This window comes from Canis lupus, chromosome 18, assembly GCF_003254725.2.
Source record: "Canis lupus dingo isolate Sandy chromosome 18, ASM325472v2, whole genome shotgun sequence".
In the NCBI taxonomy this organism is placed as follows: Eukaryota; Metazoa; Chordata; class Mammalia; order Carnivora; family Canidae; genus Canis; species Canis lupus.
In genome coordinates, this window is record NC_064260.1 from 16,615,511 (window position 1) to 16,628,976 (window position 13,466).

General features: G+C 36.9%; 1 protein-coding gene across 2 annotated transcripts in view; it reads left to right on the forward strand.

Annotated features, from left to right (window-relative positions):
- RELN (reelin) overlaps window positions 1–13,466 on the forward strand; it is a 492,310-nt gene that overhangs the window by 349,257 nt on the left and 129,587 nt on the right. For both annotated transcript variants that reach the window (XR_007403524.1, XM_025449216.2), the window contains exons 21-22: window positions 11,955–12,147; window positions 13,082–13,194. Coding sequence is in view for 1 of the 2 variants with exons in the window: in XM_025449216.2 (XP_025305001.1) it covers window positions 11,955–12,147; window positions 13,082–13,194 (306 nt within the window). In the remaining variant the exon portion in view is untranslated. The remainder of the gene's footprint in view (window positions 1–11,954; window positions 12,148–13,081; window positions 13,195–13,466) is intronic.

The window sequence follows — 13,466 nt, forward strand, 5'->3', positions numbered from 1 at the left end:
GGATATAACATTGGCAAATACATATGCACCCAACATAGGCGGGCCTAAATGTATAAAATAAATATTAACAGACTTGAAGGAAGAAATAGACAATGCAATAATAATAGAGGACTTCAGTAATACTTTTTCAACACTGGATAGAGCATCCAAACAGAATATCAATACGAAAATATTACTTAAAAGTCACACTAGCCTAGATGGACTTAACAGATATTTACAGGACATTCCGTCCCATGCAAAGAATGCACATACAAGCACATACAAAATATTCCCAAGCACATACAAAATATTCTCCAAGATAGATCATATGCTAGGCCACAAAACAGGTCTTAAAAATTTTAAGAAGACTGAAGTCATATCAAGCAACTTTTCCTATTACAATCATATGACATTAGAAATCAATTACAAGGAGAAAATTAGAAAATTCATAAATGCAGAGATTAAACAATCAATGGGTCAAGAAAATTTTTAAAAATTCAAAAAAATCTTGGGACAAATGAAAATCGAATTAGAGCATGCCAAAAATGTATGGAATGTTGCAAAAAGCAATGCAGAAAAAGAAGTTCATAACAATAAATGCCTACATTAAGAAACAAGAAGGATCTCAAGTAAACAACTTAACTTACACTTTAAAGAAGTAAAAAAGGGGCGCCCAGGTGGCTCATCGGTTTGCGCCGCCTTCGGCCCAGGGCCTGATCCTGGGTACCTGGGATCGAGTCCCAACGTTGGGCTCCCTGCATGGAGCCTGCTTCTCTGACCTCTTGCTTTCTCTCTCTGTGTGTTTCTCATGAATAAAAATAAAATCTTTAAAAAATAAAAAAAAATGAAGAAGTAAAAAAGGAAAAGCTAAGTGCAAAGTTAGCAGAATGAAGGAAAGAAAAAGATCAGAGCAGAAATAAATAAAATAGAGATTAAAAAGTATGAAAGTTGGGCAACCCGGCTGGCTCAGCGGTTTAGCGCTGCCTTCAGCCCAGGGCCTGATCCTGGAGACCCGGGATCGAGTCCCAGGTCAGGCTCCCTGCATGGAGCCTGCTTCTTCCTCTGCCTGTGTCTCTGCCTCTCTCTCTCTCTTTCTCTCTCTCTCTCTGGTCTCTCACGAAAAAATAAATAAAATCTTTTTTTAAAAAGTAGGAAAGTCAATCAGTGAAAGTAAGAGTGGGGTTTTAAAGATTTTATTTATTTATTAGAGAGAGCGTGAACAAGGGGTGAGGCAGAGGGGGAGGGACAAGCAGTCTCCCCACTGAGCAGGGAGTCCAATTTAGGTCTTAATCCCACAGTCTTGGAATCAACCTCAACCAGCTGAGCCACCCAGGTGCCCTGTAAGAGTGATTTTTTTTTTTGAACAGGTAAACAAAATGGGCAAACCTTTAGGTAGACTCACAAAAAAAAACAAAAAACAAAAAAACACCCTCAAAATCAGAAATGAAAGAGGAGACATTACAACTGATACTATAGAAATACAAAGGATTGTAAGAGTACTGTGAACAATTATCATGGTGATCATTTTACTATATATACATATATCAAATCATTATGTTGTATACCTAAAACTAATACAGTTGTATATGCCAATTATATCTCAGTAAAACTGGCAAAAATTAAAGTTAAAAAAGATGGAAAAAAGAAAGCTATAGTTTTTCTCTTTAGTCATGCTTGAGAAAAAGCAGATTTAAATTTTTTTTTTAATTTTTATTTATTTATGATAGTCACAGAGAGAGAGAGAGAGAGAGGCAGAGACACAGGCAGAGGGAGAAGCAGGCTCCATGCACCGGGAGCCCGACGTGGGACTCGATCCCGGGTCTCCAGGATCGCGCCCTGGGCCAAAGGCAGGCGCCAAACCACTGCGCCACCCAGGGATCCCCGAGAAAAAGCAGATTTAATTAAAAGGTTTCAAAATCAATGAGATGTAGAAATGTTGAAAGTTTTCCTAGACTTTCATGGATGTTAAAATCAAAGGTACTCATTCCTTGTTATGTGTAATTTTTTTTTAATGAAAACTCTCTTTTCTTTATACAAATAAATCAACAGCATACATCATGTTAGGGTCAGTTTTTAGAAAGAGAAATTTCCTAAAGTTTGTCATGAAGTGGAGAGAAAATAAAAGAGCAACACGCAAGAAGTAAAGTAAGCTGTGAATGACAACAGGCATGAGAAAAAAAAAAGGGTAATGTTAGTGTTGTGATGGGAAGATTCAGGAAGGCTAGTTTTTCATACCAGCTCCAGGTGGCCTGGTCAGCCCTAGAGTTGCAGAAAGATAGAGGTCGTAAAGAGGGAGAACAGCTACAGAGTGAGTGTCCCATGTAATGCAGTCCTCATGAGCCTAATTTTTTTTTTGATGTGTTGAAAATTTTATTAATGTTCAGTTTAAAAAGCTTAACACCTGTGATATGTTAAGACATATCTTTAAAAAGCCTTTAGAGTTTGGGCCTTGGTTCAGAAGTTGTGGGGGCCTTGGTGTTTCTTGTTGTTGTTAAGTGGTTTAAGAATTCATGATCTTGCTCTAGGGCTGGTAATACTGTGTCACTTTCTTCTCCCTCACAGAAATGGTGCTCAATGGGCAGCCCAGGTGGCTCAGTGGTTTAGCGCTTTCAGCCCAGGGCATGATACTGGAGTCCCGGGATCAAGTCCCACGTCAGGCTCCCTGCATGGAGCCTGCTTCTCCCTCTGCCTCTGCCTCTGCCTCTGCCTCTCTTTCTCTCTCTCTCTCTCTCTCTCTCTCTCTCTCTCTCTCTGTGTGTGTGTGTGTGTGTGTGTGTGTCTCATGAATAAATAAAATTAAAAAAAAAAAAGAAATGGTGCTCAATAATGTTCAAAGCAGTCAGAGCAATGTGAGTATTGTCAGGAAGTTGCAAACCCTCAATTTTATCAATACTGCCAGGTGCTTCTATTAGAAGACACAGCCAAGTAAATTTCTTTAGGATTTTTCTTTCATCAACCCATATCTTACGCAGAAATCTTGTCAGTTTAAATAGTTTATTAGTAAGCCCAGAGTTTTCTTAGGATTATTTTTTACAGAGACTATTAAAAAGCAGTAAATCAATTCAAGTTATGCTGCTGAAAGAAACCAGTTGGGGTGATGTGGCTCCCAAGAACCATTTCAAACACCATTTCACAGTAAGTGATCTAGGAAGCTTAGCAGAGAGATGAGGTAAATATATTGAGTGACAAACTGAAAAGTCACTTTCTGTAGTTTTCAACAACTATTTAAAGTACTTTCAGGGGCGTCTGGGTGGCTTAGTTAAGTGTCTGCCTTCAGCTCAGGTTATGATCTCAGGGTCCTGAGATGGAGCCCCGCATGGGGCTCCCTGCTCAGTGGGGAGTCGGCTCCCTCTCTCTCTCTGCCCCTCCCCCTACTTGTGATATCTATCTCTCTCCCTCTCTTTTTCTCAAATATATAAAATCTTTAAAAACAAAAGTACTTCAGTACCCAGGAGTATAGTGCCTCTATAAAATTGGTAATATAATTAAATATTCCACCAAATAGATTTTATAAATGACTTTCTAAAATACAGCCTACTTATTATGCTTTTTCAATATAAGGATTTAATTACATGAAGTTTTTCATTCATTGATAGATGTACATTCGACTATTGATTGCACTATTGGCACCATTTGAGCTGGAGGTGTCATAGTTAGTATTGGAGATTAAAAGAGAAAAAGTCTTTTGTTTGCAGAGCTTACATTCTAGAGGGGAATAACACCACTTACCAAATAAACAAATTCATAGCAATATTTCAGGAAGTGGTTAGTACTGTGAGGATAAATGAATGGAGTGTTAGGTAGTCTAAGTGGAGAGTGAAATGATTTTTGGTAAAATAGGAAGGCCCTCCTGGAAGTATTACTACAGAGAGTTGAATAATGAGAGACAATAATGTAAAAATGTGCAAGGAAAGCATCACAGGTAGAGGGAATAGCAAGAGCAAAGGCCCTGAGGCAAGGAATTAAATTATATTAGGACGATTTATTTATTTGTTTATTTATTTATAGAGAGGAGGGAAAGGCAGAAGGAGGAGGAGGAGAGAGAGAATCTTAAGCAGGCTCCACACCCAGGGCTCAATCTCATGACCCTGAGATCATGCCCTGAACCAAAATCAAATGCTTAACCAACTGAGCTACCTGGGTGCCCCTAGAACCTTATAAAGCAACATAAAGATTTTGGAATTTATTCTAAGTTTTATGGGAATCCAGTAGCTAATTTGTAGCAGAGGAGTAATGTGATCATACTTCTATTTTTTAAATAATTATGGCTGCTTTTTGGAGAACAGATGATAGAGGGTAATAGGAGAAGCAGTAGTAGGAGCTCAGCTCAGAGACTAACAGTGTTATTTGCATGTGCTTATAATGATGTTAGGAACAGAATGATGCAGTGAACAAATGGACCAATTAAAAGTACATATTGAAGGACAAAACCTTAGGGCCTGCTAAAGAAATGGATAAAATGGCTATGTTCCATTACTCATGTCCTATTGGTGTCCAAACAGTTGACTTTTAAGTCAATTATTTCTCCAAAGTTAGAATTTCCCTAAAAATCTCCATTTAGACTCAGTAGCTAAGTGAGGTTTTGGAAGTAAGAGAATATACAACTACACAAATTAACAAGAGAATTCTACATTTGGTGATTTAGATTCATGGTACGTATGGCTTGTTGAAATAGAAATTCATTAGGGCTGAGACAATTACTTTTTATGGACAGTGGTTCACGAAATATCCAGGGTATATAGAGTGAACTGACTCAGTTGGCCTCTCCTGCCTCCCTGTCTTTCACTCAGTCCACCCCAACCACATTGTTCTTCCTTCTCTCTACTCCAACAAGTCAAGCTCTTTCCTCTTCCAGCACCTTTGCATTAGCTCTGCCTTTTCCTGGGAAGTTCTTTCATTAGTCATTTTGGGCACATGCCAGGGCTCACAAGCTTTCCAGCGGCCTGGATAAAGTCCAAGGGCTGGGAAAATGAATACTGTCTCAAAAATATGATAAGAGAATTGCAAAAATAGAATTAATACATTCAAATTAAATATCTATAAAATATATGTTAACTCCATTCATTGCTAAATTGGAATATTCATAAAATTTCATTATATTGGAAATAATTTTTTGGTACGATTCCGGAGTTTGCTAAAAATTACAACCAAATGTAAATTACATGCATGACTAGTAGCCAAATAAAATTTAAAGGCAAAATTATAAAATATGCTTGAAGGATTTTGCAATGAAAAAAATAACATATATATATATATATATATTTAATGGATATGAGTATATTTTAATTTGTTTGCCCTGATGTATAATGGAGTTTCCAAAATTAAAATTATCAAGGTCCTTTAAAAGTCTTAAAATTGTCTTGCTCGGCTATTGTCTTCCTTACTATCACCCTTCAATACTATTACAATATCATTGACTGTATTCACTATGATGTGCCTTTTATTCCTGTGACCTATTCATTCCATAACTGAAGTCTGTACTTCCCACTGCCCTATCTCAGTACAACCTTTCTTGAGGGCAACTTGGCAGTAAAAGCTCATTTTAAAAATTCACTTTGAGCAAGCAGTTCTGCTTCTAGAAATTTATCCTAAGGAAATAATTGGACAAGTACACAAAGATAGATAAGAATGCATATTATACAAGCATTGCTTATAACAGTGAAAAATGGGGCAGTCTCCCAAGAGTTCCATAATTGGAGATTGGCTTTATTCTCAACATTTTTTCAATATGGAGAGAGGTCAATGAAAGAGTTGCAAAAAGAAAAAAAAAAGAGGGATACTCAGTCAAACAGTGGACTCTTGATTTTGGCTCAGGTAATGATCTTCTGTCCATTAAGCCCCACTTCCCACTGCCAGCTGAACATGGAGCTGCCTAAGATTCTCTCTCCTTCTCCCTATGCCCCTCCCCTACTCCTGCTCCTATCAAAACAAAACAAAACAAAAAAAGGTTTATTATGATTGTGTAATAGTTTTTTTAAAAGAAAGAAAAGTGAGGGACATCTAGGTAGTTCAGTGGTTGAGCATCTGCCTTTGGCTCAGAGTATGATCCTGAGGTCCCAGGATTGAGTCCCGCATCAGGTTCCTCACAAGGATCCTGCTTCTCCCTCTGCCTATGTCTCCTCCTCTCTCTGTGTGTCTCTAATGAATAAATAAATAAATCTTTTAAAAAAGAAAAGTGAGTGTTCATGTGTGGGCAAACATAATGAAGTCTGAAAGTATACCAAAATGTTGTCATGATCATCTTTAGGTAATAGAACTGTGAATTTTTACTCTAAAAAAAAAAAAAAAAAAAAAAAAAAAGCACTTCCATATTGTCAGATTTTTTTCTAATAAATGTAAAATTTATATAATCCACTAAGATAGTATGGTTATTTCTGTTTTGATACAATATGATAGAAATAACAAGTGAGTTAAAATGACACCTTCAATTCCACAATATCAACAAGATTGTCAGCTCCAGCAAATTTTCTTTGATGATTGCAAAAACAAAACAAAAAGATGATATTAGAGAGGCTTAGATTCATTTACAAGTCCTTTTGCGGATGAATATAACTTCTGAATGGTATCAAACCAAAACCAGCTTTGTGTTGCTCTTCTATTGTTGTGGAAATGAGCTCTGCAGAACTGTTCTTTTCTGTGGGGTCCTTGAAAATAGTGGAATATTGCTTAGGTTTCTAAGAAATGTAAATATTGGTGCATATATTGGTGCATTATCTTTTCTGGGGACATATGGGTTGTGAAACTTCACACACATTGTTTAACTTACTAAACTTTTTTTTTTTTTTTGAGAGAGAGAGAGAAAGAGCGCGCACCCATGTATGCAAGTGTGAACAGGGTGAGAGAGAGGGAGACAGAGAATCCCAAGCAGGTTCCACACTCAGACACAGGGCTCAATCTCAGGACCCTGAAATCAAGGGTCAGGTGCTCCACCGACTGAGCCACCCAGATACACCATTATCAAACCTTTCTTAAAGAGATGAGATCCGTTGTTGAAAATGGCTCAGTCACTGGGTGAATTTGCCTTGAAGGAACTCTGTGGTCTGAGTAATCTCCCTTTTATATTGGTTATGTGCATCTATACTTCATATAAAAGAGCCTTTTTTTATGAAGATGGGAAAGAGCCACTGGGGAAATGCAGGAAGAGTGATTTCTTTAAGTGAAAATAACCCAAAACCTTATCTGTGTTCATTACAGCATGGAAGTAACAATAGTTTTTTAAACCTTGCCTTCTTCCCAATTGAGAAGCCTCACTCACACACTCATTTTATTCAACATTCTCTAAGTGCCTTTAATGGGCATGACGTAGTGGAAAAGACAATCAGAGTAGAAATCAGAAGGCCTGGTCTCTAGTTTTTGGGTTTTTTTTTGTTTGTTTGTTTTTTATTCAAGAGAGACACAGAGAGAGAGAGAGAGAGAGAGAAGTGGAGACATAGGCAGAGGGAGAAGCAGGCTCCATGCAGGGAGTCTGAGGTGGAACCCGATCCCGGATCCTGGGATCATCCCCTGAGCCAAAGGCAGACCCTCAATCACTGAGCTACCCAGGCGTCCCTGGTCTCTAGCTTTTTAGTGACTGTGTGATCCTGGGGCCAGCAGCAGCTCAGCCTTTAGGTTTTTCAACTCCATAACCCCGTGTTAAGGATCTCTTATGGCCTCCCAAATAACCTTGACTCAAAGATCAAGTAGGATAATCTAGCTGTTGGAAAGCCACAATGTCCTGCAACAATACTATGTGCTTCTGTGAGGTGCATAGGTTCTGAGTGCTTTAAGGAGATGCAGGGATGATTGTCCTAGTTGAAAGAATTATCCCCATTCTCTCACTAAATCTTGTAATTACATGCAGGAGCTTTTTTTACTGTTGCTTTCTTTGTGAGGCATTCTTGCAAATCAACATGAATGAAATTAAGCATCCTGATTACCAATGCATTCTGTCTCTAGAATTTCTCCCCAGAAGGCTGATGTGGACTATTCTTTTTCATTTCTCTGATTCTAACAGAGAAGTTCAGCTTCAGTTTTGCCTTTATGAACCTATCTTGACTTAAACAAGCAGCAAAGAGGAGTAGTTTTATCAATTAAAGAATGTGAAATTCTCACCTCTAAAACCCCAGCTGAGTAAGAACATCAGTGTACTTAGGAGGGGAAAAGGTGACCTAATATCAGTGGCTTGCAGCCAGCCTTGGATAACTCACAAACAACTGAGTGAACTTGTACTATGAATGGTCAAGATTTTAAGGTATAGATGTCTGTGTTTTTCTTGTTATTTTTCTTCTGATTAAGTTATCAGAATAGGTGAGGTGAACATAACCACTACTACACTATGGAAATGAGGCAGATGATAGGAACAGACATTTACCCGAAGAAGACATACAAATGGCCAACAGACACATGAAAAAATGCTGAACACCATTTGCTATCAGGGAAATACAAATCAAAACCACAATGAATTAGCACCTCATACCAGTCAGAAAGGCTAAAATTAACAAGCCAGGAAATAGATGTTGGCAAGGATGCAGAGAAAGAAGAATGCTCTTACACTCTTGGTGGGAATGCAAGCTGGTATACAGCCACTCTGGAAAACAATATAGAGGTTCTTCAAGAAGTTAAAAATAGAGCTACCCTACTCTACCCAGCAATTGTGCTACTAGGTATTTACCCCAAAAATACACATATAATGATCCAAAGGAGCACCTGCACCCTGATGTTTATAGCAGCAATATCCACAAAAGCCAAATTATAGAAAGAGCTGAGATGTCCATTGACACATGAATGGATAAAGAAGATTCCTCTCTATACCACATGGAATATTATTCAGCCATCAGAAATAATGAAAACTTATTATTTATATCGACATGGTTGGAAATGGAGAGTATTTTGCTGAGAAAAATAAGTCAATCGGAGAAAGACAATTATCATATAGTTTCATTTATATGAGGAATAGAAGAAACAGCACAGAGGATCACGGGGAAGGGAGGGAAAACTGAATGGAAAGTATCAGAGAGAGAAACAAACAATGAGAAACTCTTAACTCTAGGAAACAAATTGAGGGTTGCTGGAGGGGAGGTGGGTGGGAGGATGGGGTAATTGGGTAATGAGCATTAAAGAGGGCACATGATGTGATGAGCACTGGATGTTATACTGAACTCTACATCTGAAACTAATGATGTACTATATGTTGGCTAACTGAATTTAAATTTTAAAAAGGTATCAAGATATATCATATGGTACCATAAAGTATGGCAGATGTTTTGGTTAGAAGTACATTCAGCTCTACCTTACAACAAAAACAAGAAAAGACAAAACTACTGATGGAATAGATATTTGTGTTAAGTAAGAAATTTATTATCACTGTTTAACAGACTTCATATAGACTCTTGTCCTTTTTCTTTTTTTTTTACATTTTACATTTTATTTTTTTAAGTAATCTCTACACTCTGTATGGGACTCAAAATCACAACCCCAAGATCAAGATCACACCCTGACTGAGCCAGTCAGGTGTCTGAGACTCTTGTCCTTTTATATCATTTTTATGTTGTTTTCTTCTTGGTGTCTTGGCACCAAAGCTGTTATGGTGAGGGTAGCTCACAGAGCACATCCTTCTCAGGTTTGAATACTCACTGTCTTAAACTAGATTCATGGTTGATTGTAACCATGCAAAAGTTAGGCTTGGGCAGTATTTACAAAACATAGCATTTCTTTCTCTTTCTCTTTGAATTAAATGTTTTCTCTTTGAATTAAAACCATCTCTGAAGGGAGGAATTTACAAGGAGCTGATTGTGAAAATAATCTTAAATTATTTCAGAAATGCTGGGGTGGGGAAATACTGTGCAGACATGAGTGAGAAAGTTCTAGTGTCTCTCCGTGAATTACAAACTGTGCTGCTTGGCACTGTTGGGTGATTTTTTTCCCAGATGCCCAGGATGGATAGTATCCCTTTAAAGTAAGCAATTTAAATAACTAATTAGTTGGCTCCCCCTAACTATATTTCTCATAAAGGGCACTAGAAAAAGCATTTAACCCTTAAAGTTAAAAGCAACATTTATTTCTCATGGAGAAAGCAGTCAGGACTTTTTTTGCTTACTTAAAAGACTCTGGAATTTATATGGACAAGTTTGTGCCTGTAGAGTTTACTAGAGTTTTTCTTCTATGTTGATTCTTTTATTTTGCAATATTGGTAAAAATTGCATTCTGCAGCTTTGTGTTTGCTAAAATGCATCCTATGCACTATGTCACACAGCAGCAATCATGGGTTTATATCTCTAATACCAAAGTATCATCACATGGTAACTGAAAGTAATTATTTTTAAATGACTGTATATAAAAGTTATTCAAAACTGCAGTGTTTTCCTCTCTATCTTATAGCAAGAGAAGGAGAGATTGTGTATTGTTGAGGGGTTTTAGAGTCATGGAGAGCTGAGTTCACACACTGAGTCTCTACCATTTACTATGCCCATTTCCCAACTTGTTGACGAGTGGTATTATTCCTATTTCAGTTATTGTAAGGATGGAACTAGGGATGATGATGTGGGTATTGTGCTTCGCACAGTCTGAGGATATGGCCTAGACTCAACAACGGTTGGACATCTTTATTATTAACGATAAACAAGTTGTAAGCATTGGATGTGTAACACCAACAATTATAAATATGACACTTCCTTTTATTGATCATTCAGCTAAAGCAGAATTTGAGGCTCTCAAACATTTTATTCCTTTATTTGTTGTTCAAGTGTAAAAACTTAATTAAAAATTGTTAAAGAGTAATTAGTCATAGTTAGGAAAAAGCTTCTTGCATTTTATAACCTTGACCCCAAGCCCAAGATGATCCTCTCTATATGGACAGTGTTCCATCTTTAAATGACATTTTAATGACTTCAAGAAGCAAGGCAGACTACTCCTTATTTTGCTGATTCAGCAAGCGACAATTAAGAACAAGTATTAAATGCCTCAAAGATTTCACAAATTTTTGCATCATTCCCTTGATCTATGTCAGCTCAGCCTCCAGACTAATAGGAAATACTGCTGTTCCTGGTACTGGCCCTGCTTCACAAGAGTAGTACCAAGTATTGTGGCAGACAAGCCCCAGTGTAGTTAACTCTGGGAATGTTTACATTGATCCATATTAACCACAGTGAAAATGTGCCCATATTTTAACCTCCTCTGATGGATTATAAATTCCTTGAGCAGGTTGCTCTAAAAAAAGTAATTGTGCCTGTCTTCAAACAGTTTATAATTACATAGTAGTCAACTGGGACCCAGTAAAATTTTACTGACTTGAGGCACAGTCATTAAAACTACATTATGATGTTTTCAGTAGTTAATGCCTAAGCATTGAACACTATTTGAAAAATCAGAAAAACAAAAGAAAAGTTGTACACTATCTAGTTTCCCACCACGAAACATAGCCACTGCAAGCATTCTGGTGAATTTCCTTTATGCATCATTTTGTGGATTTTTAAAAATTTATTGTCTCATAAGCATGTTAACTTGATCACATTACCTTCATAAATATTTGAAATATAGATGATCTGTCTTGTGGCAATACCAGTTTACTTAAGTATTCCATTTTCCCTGTGGTTTGACATTGAAATGGTTACCAATTACTATTATAAGTAGACTTGCAATATCATACTTTATAAAACTTTACTTGAATTTAGGATTATTTCCTTTGGATAGATTCTAAGAAGTGAAATTAATGAGCCAAATGAAAAAAAAATGAGCCAAAGGATTTACACTCATGAACAAAATATGAGTGAGTACACATTTTCAAATATATTTGACAACTCTAGGTATTAACTTAAAAAATGCTTCTTTAATAGGCAGATTGTTTTAAATTACATTTGTTAGATTGACTACAATCCATTCTCGAGCTTGGCAAGATATAAGTAAGTGAAATTATTTTGGTGTATGATATGAAATGAAGAGCTTAATTTTTCCTTAAATACATCACTGTTTTTAATCTGATTCCCCCCTCTGTCTTTCAGTTTCACAGGAGATTCTAAACTTGCCTCAAGTATGCGCTATGTGGAAACACAATCAATGCAGATAGGAGCATCCTATATGATTCAGTTCAGTTTGGTGATGGGCTGTGGCCAGAAATACACTCCGCACATGGACAACCAGGTGAAACTGGAGTACTCCACCAACCACGGCCTCACCTGGCACCTGGTCCAAGAGGTAAGTCCATCTTGAATTTACCTTGTGATAAGTAGGCTCCTTCTTTTTACATAGGAGGCAGAGAATTACAATTCCAAAAGTTTAGGTTTGGTTGAAAAGGAACCATGTTATTTGTAACTTAGCATTGACGTAAAGTCAGCAACAAGGATTCCACATTCTGCACTTTGAGATGCTAAAGAGTAATTGAAAATTAAAAAAAGAAATGGAAATAACTTCAGGACTGGATACTCTGGGATGGTGTTTTGAATATTATTTCCTCTAACCCTCTTCCTCCATAAATTTTCTCTGACTCTCCATACCTTTCTAAATGCCTTCCTCCTTCCTCTCTTTCTTCTCTCCCTATAGCATATATTCATCTGTTCCTTTCTTTTTCTTTACCTGTCAAATAGACCATAGAATCTGGCATCTCTTGTCTTTGAAAAGAAAGAGAGAGAGAGAGAGAGAGAGAGAGAGAGAGAAAGAAAGAAAGAAAGAAAGAAAGAAAGAAAGAAAGAAAGAAAGAGAAAGAAAGAAAAGAGACAGACATAGATCATCATTGCATGACAATGGGTAAAATGTACTTCTTAGGATAAAATGTAATTCTGTATACACAGTGATCTAACATTGCAATAAATGCATAAATAGCACAGTGAATAAAATAATTTTACCAAATGCCAGTGTTGTGATAACAGGTCAAAAAAAATGGATCCTAATCCATTTCCGTTTTTATGTGAGAATTAAAAAACATTTAATTTTATGATGGCACTTGTTTCCATTATTTCCTAAGTGTTTCAGCTTCACAGAAGGAAATCTCATGGATTACATCCATGTTGCAAATAGTTAAGATTATGACATTAGATTTCTCTAAGGTCTTTTTCACTTATGATGAGTGAGTCAATATGTTGTCCCAGGAGGAACAGAAGCCGAGTTTAATTTTTGCCTTCCTCTCTTTCAGGAATGTCTTCCAAGTATGCCAAGTTGTCAAGAATTCACATCGGCAAGTATTTACCACGCCAGTGAGTTCATGCAGTGGCGAAGAGTCATAGTGCTTCTTCCCCAGAAAACTTGGTGAGAGATGACATCTGTAGATAAAATTATGACTTTAACTTTTACTCTCTCTGTTAGCGTGCCTTGAATGCAAAGAAGAGTTAGGCATAATGGAAAGATGAATTTTCTTTGTCATCAAAAGACCCAGATCTTTCTTTTTTACTGAGGATATTTGAAAAATAGAGCTAATGAAAATTTTTTCCTTTCTTTAATATATTTTTTATTGAAGTTCAATTTGAAAATTTGATATCCAAAGTGTCCTACTTTTTTTCATTTTAGTATGGTTGACACAT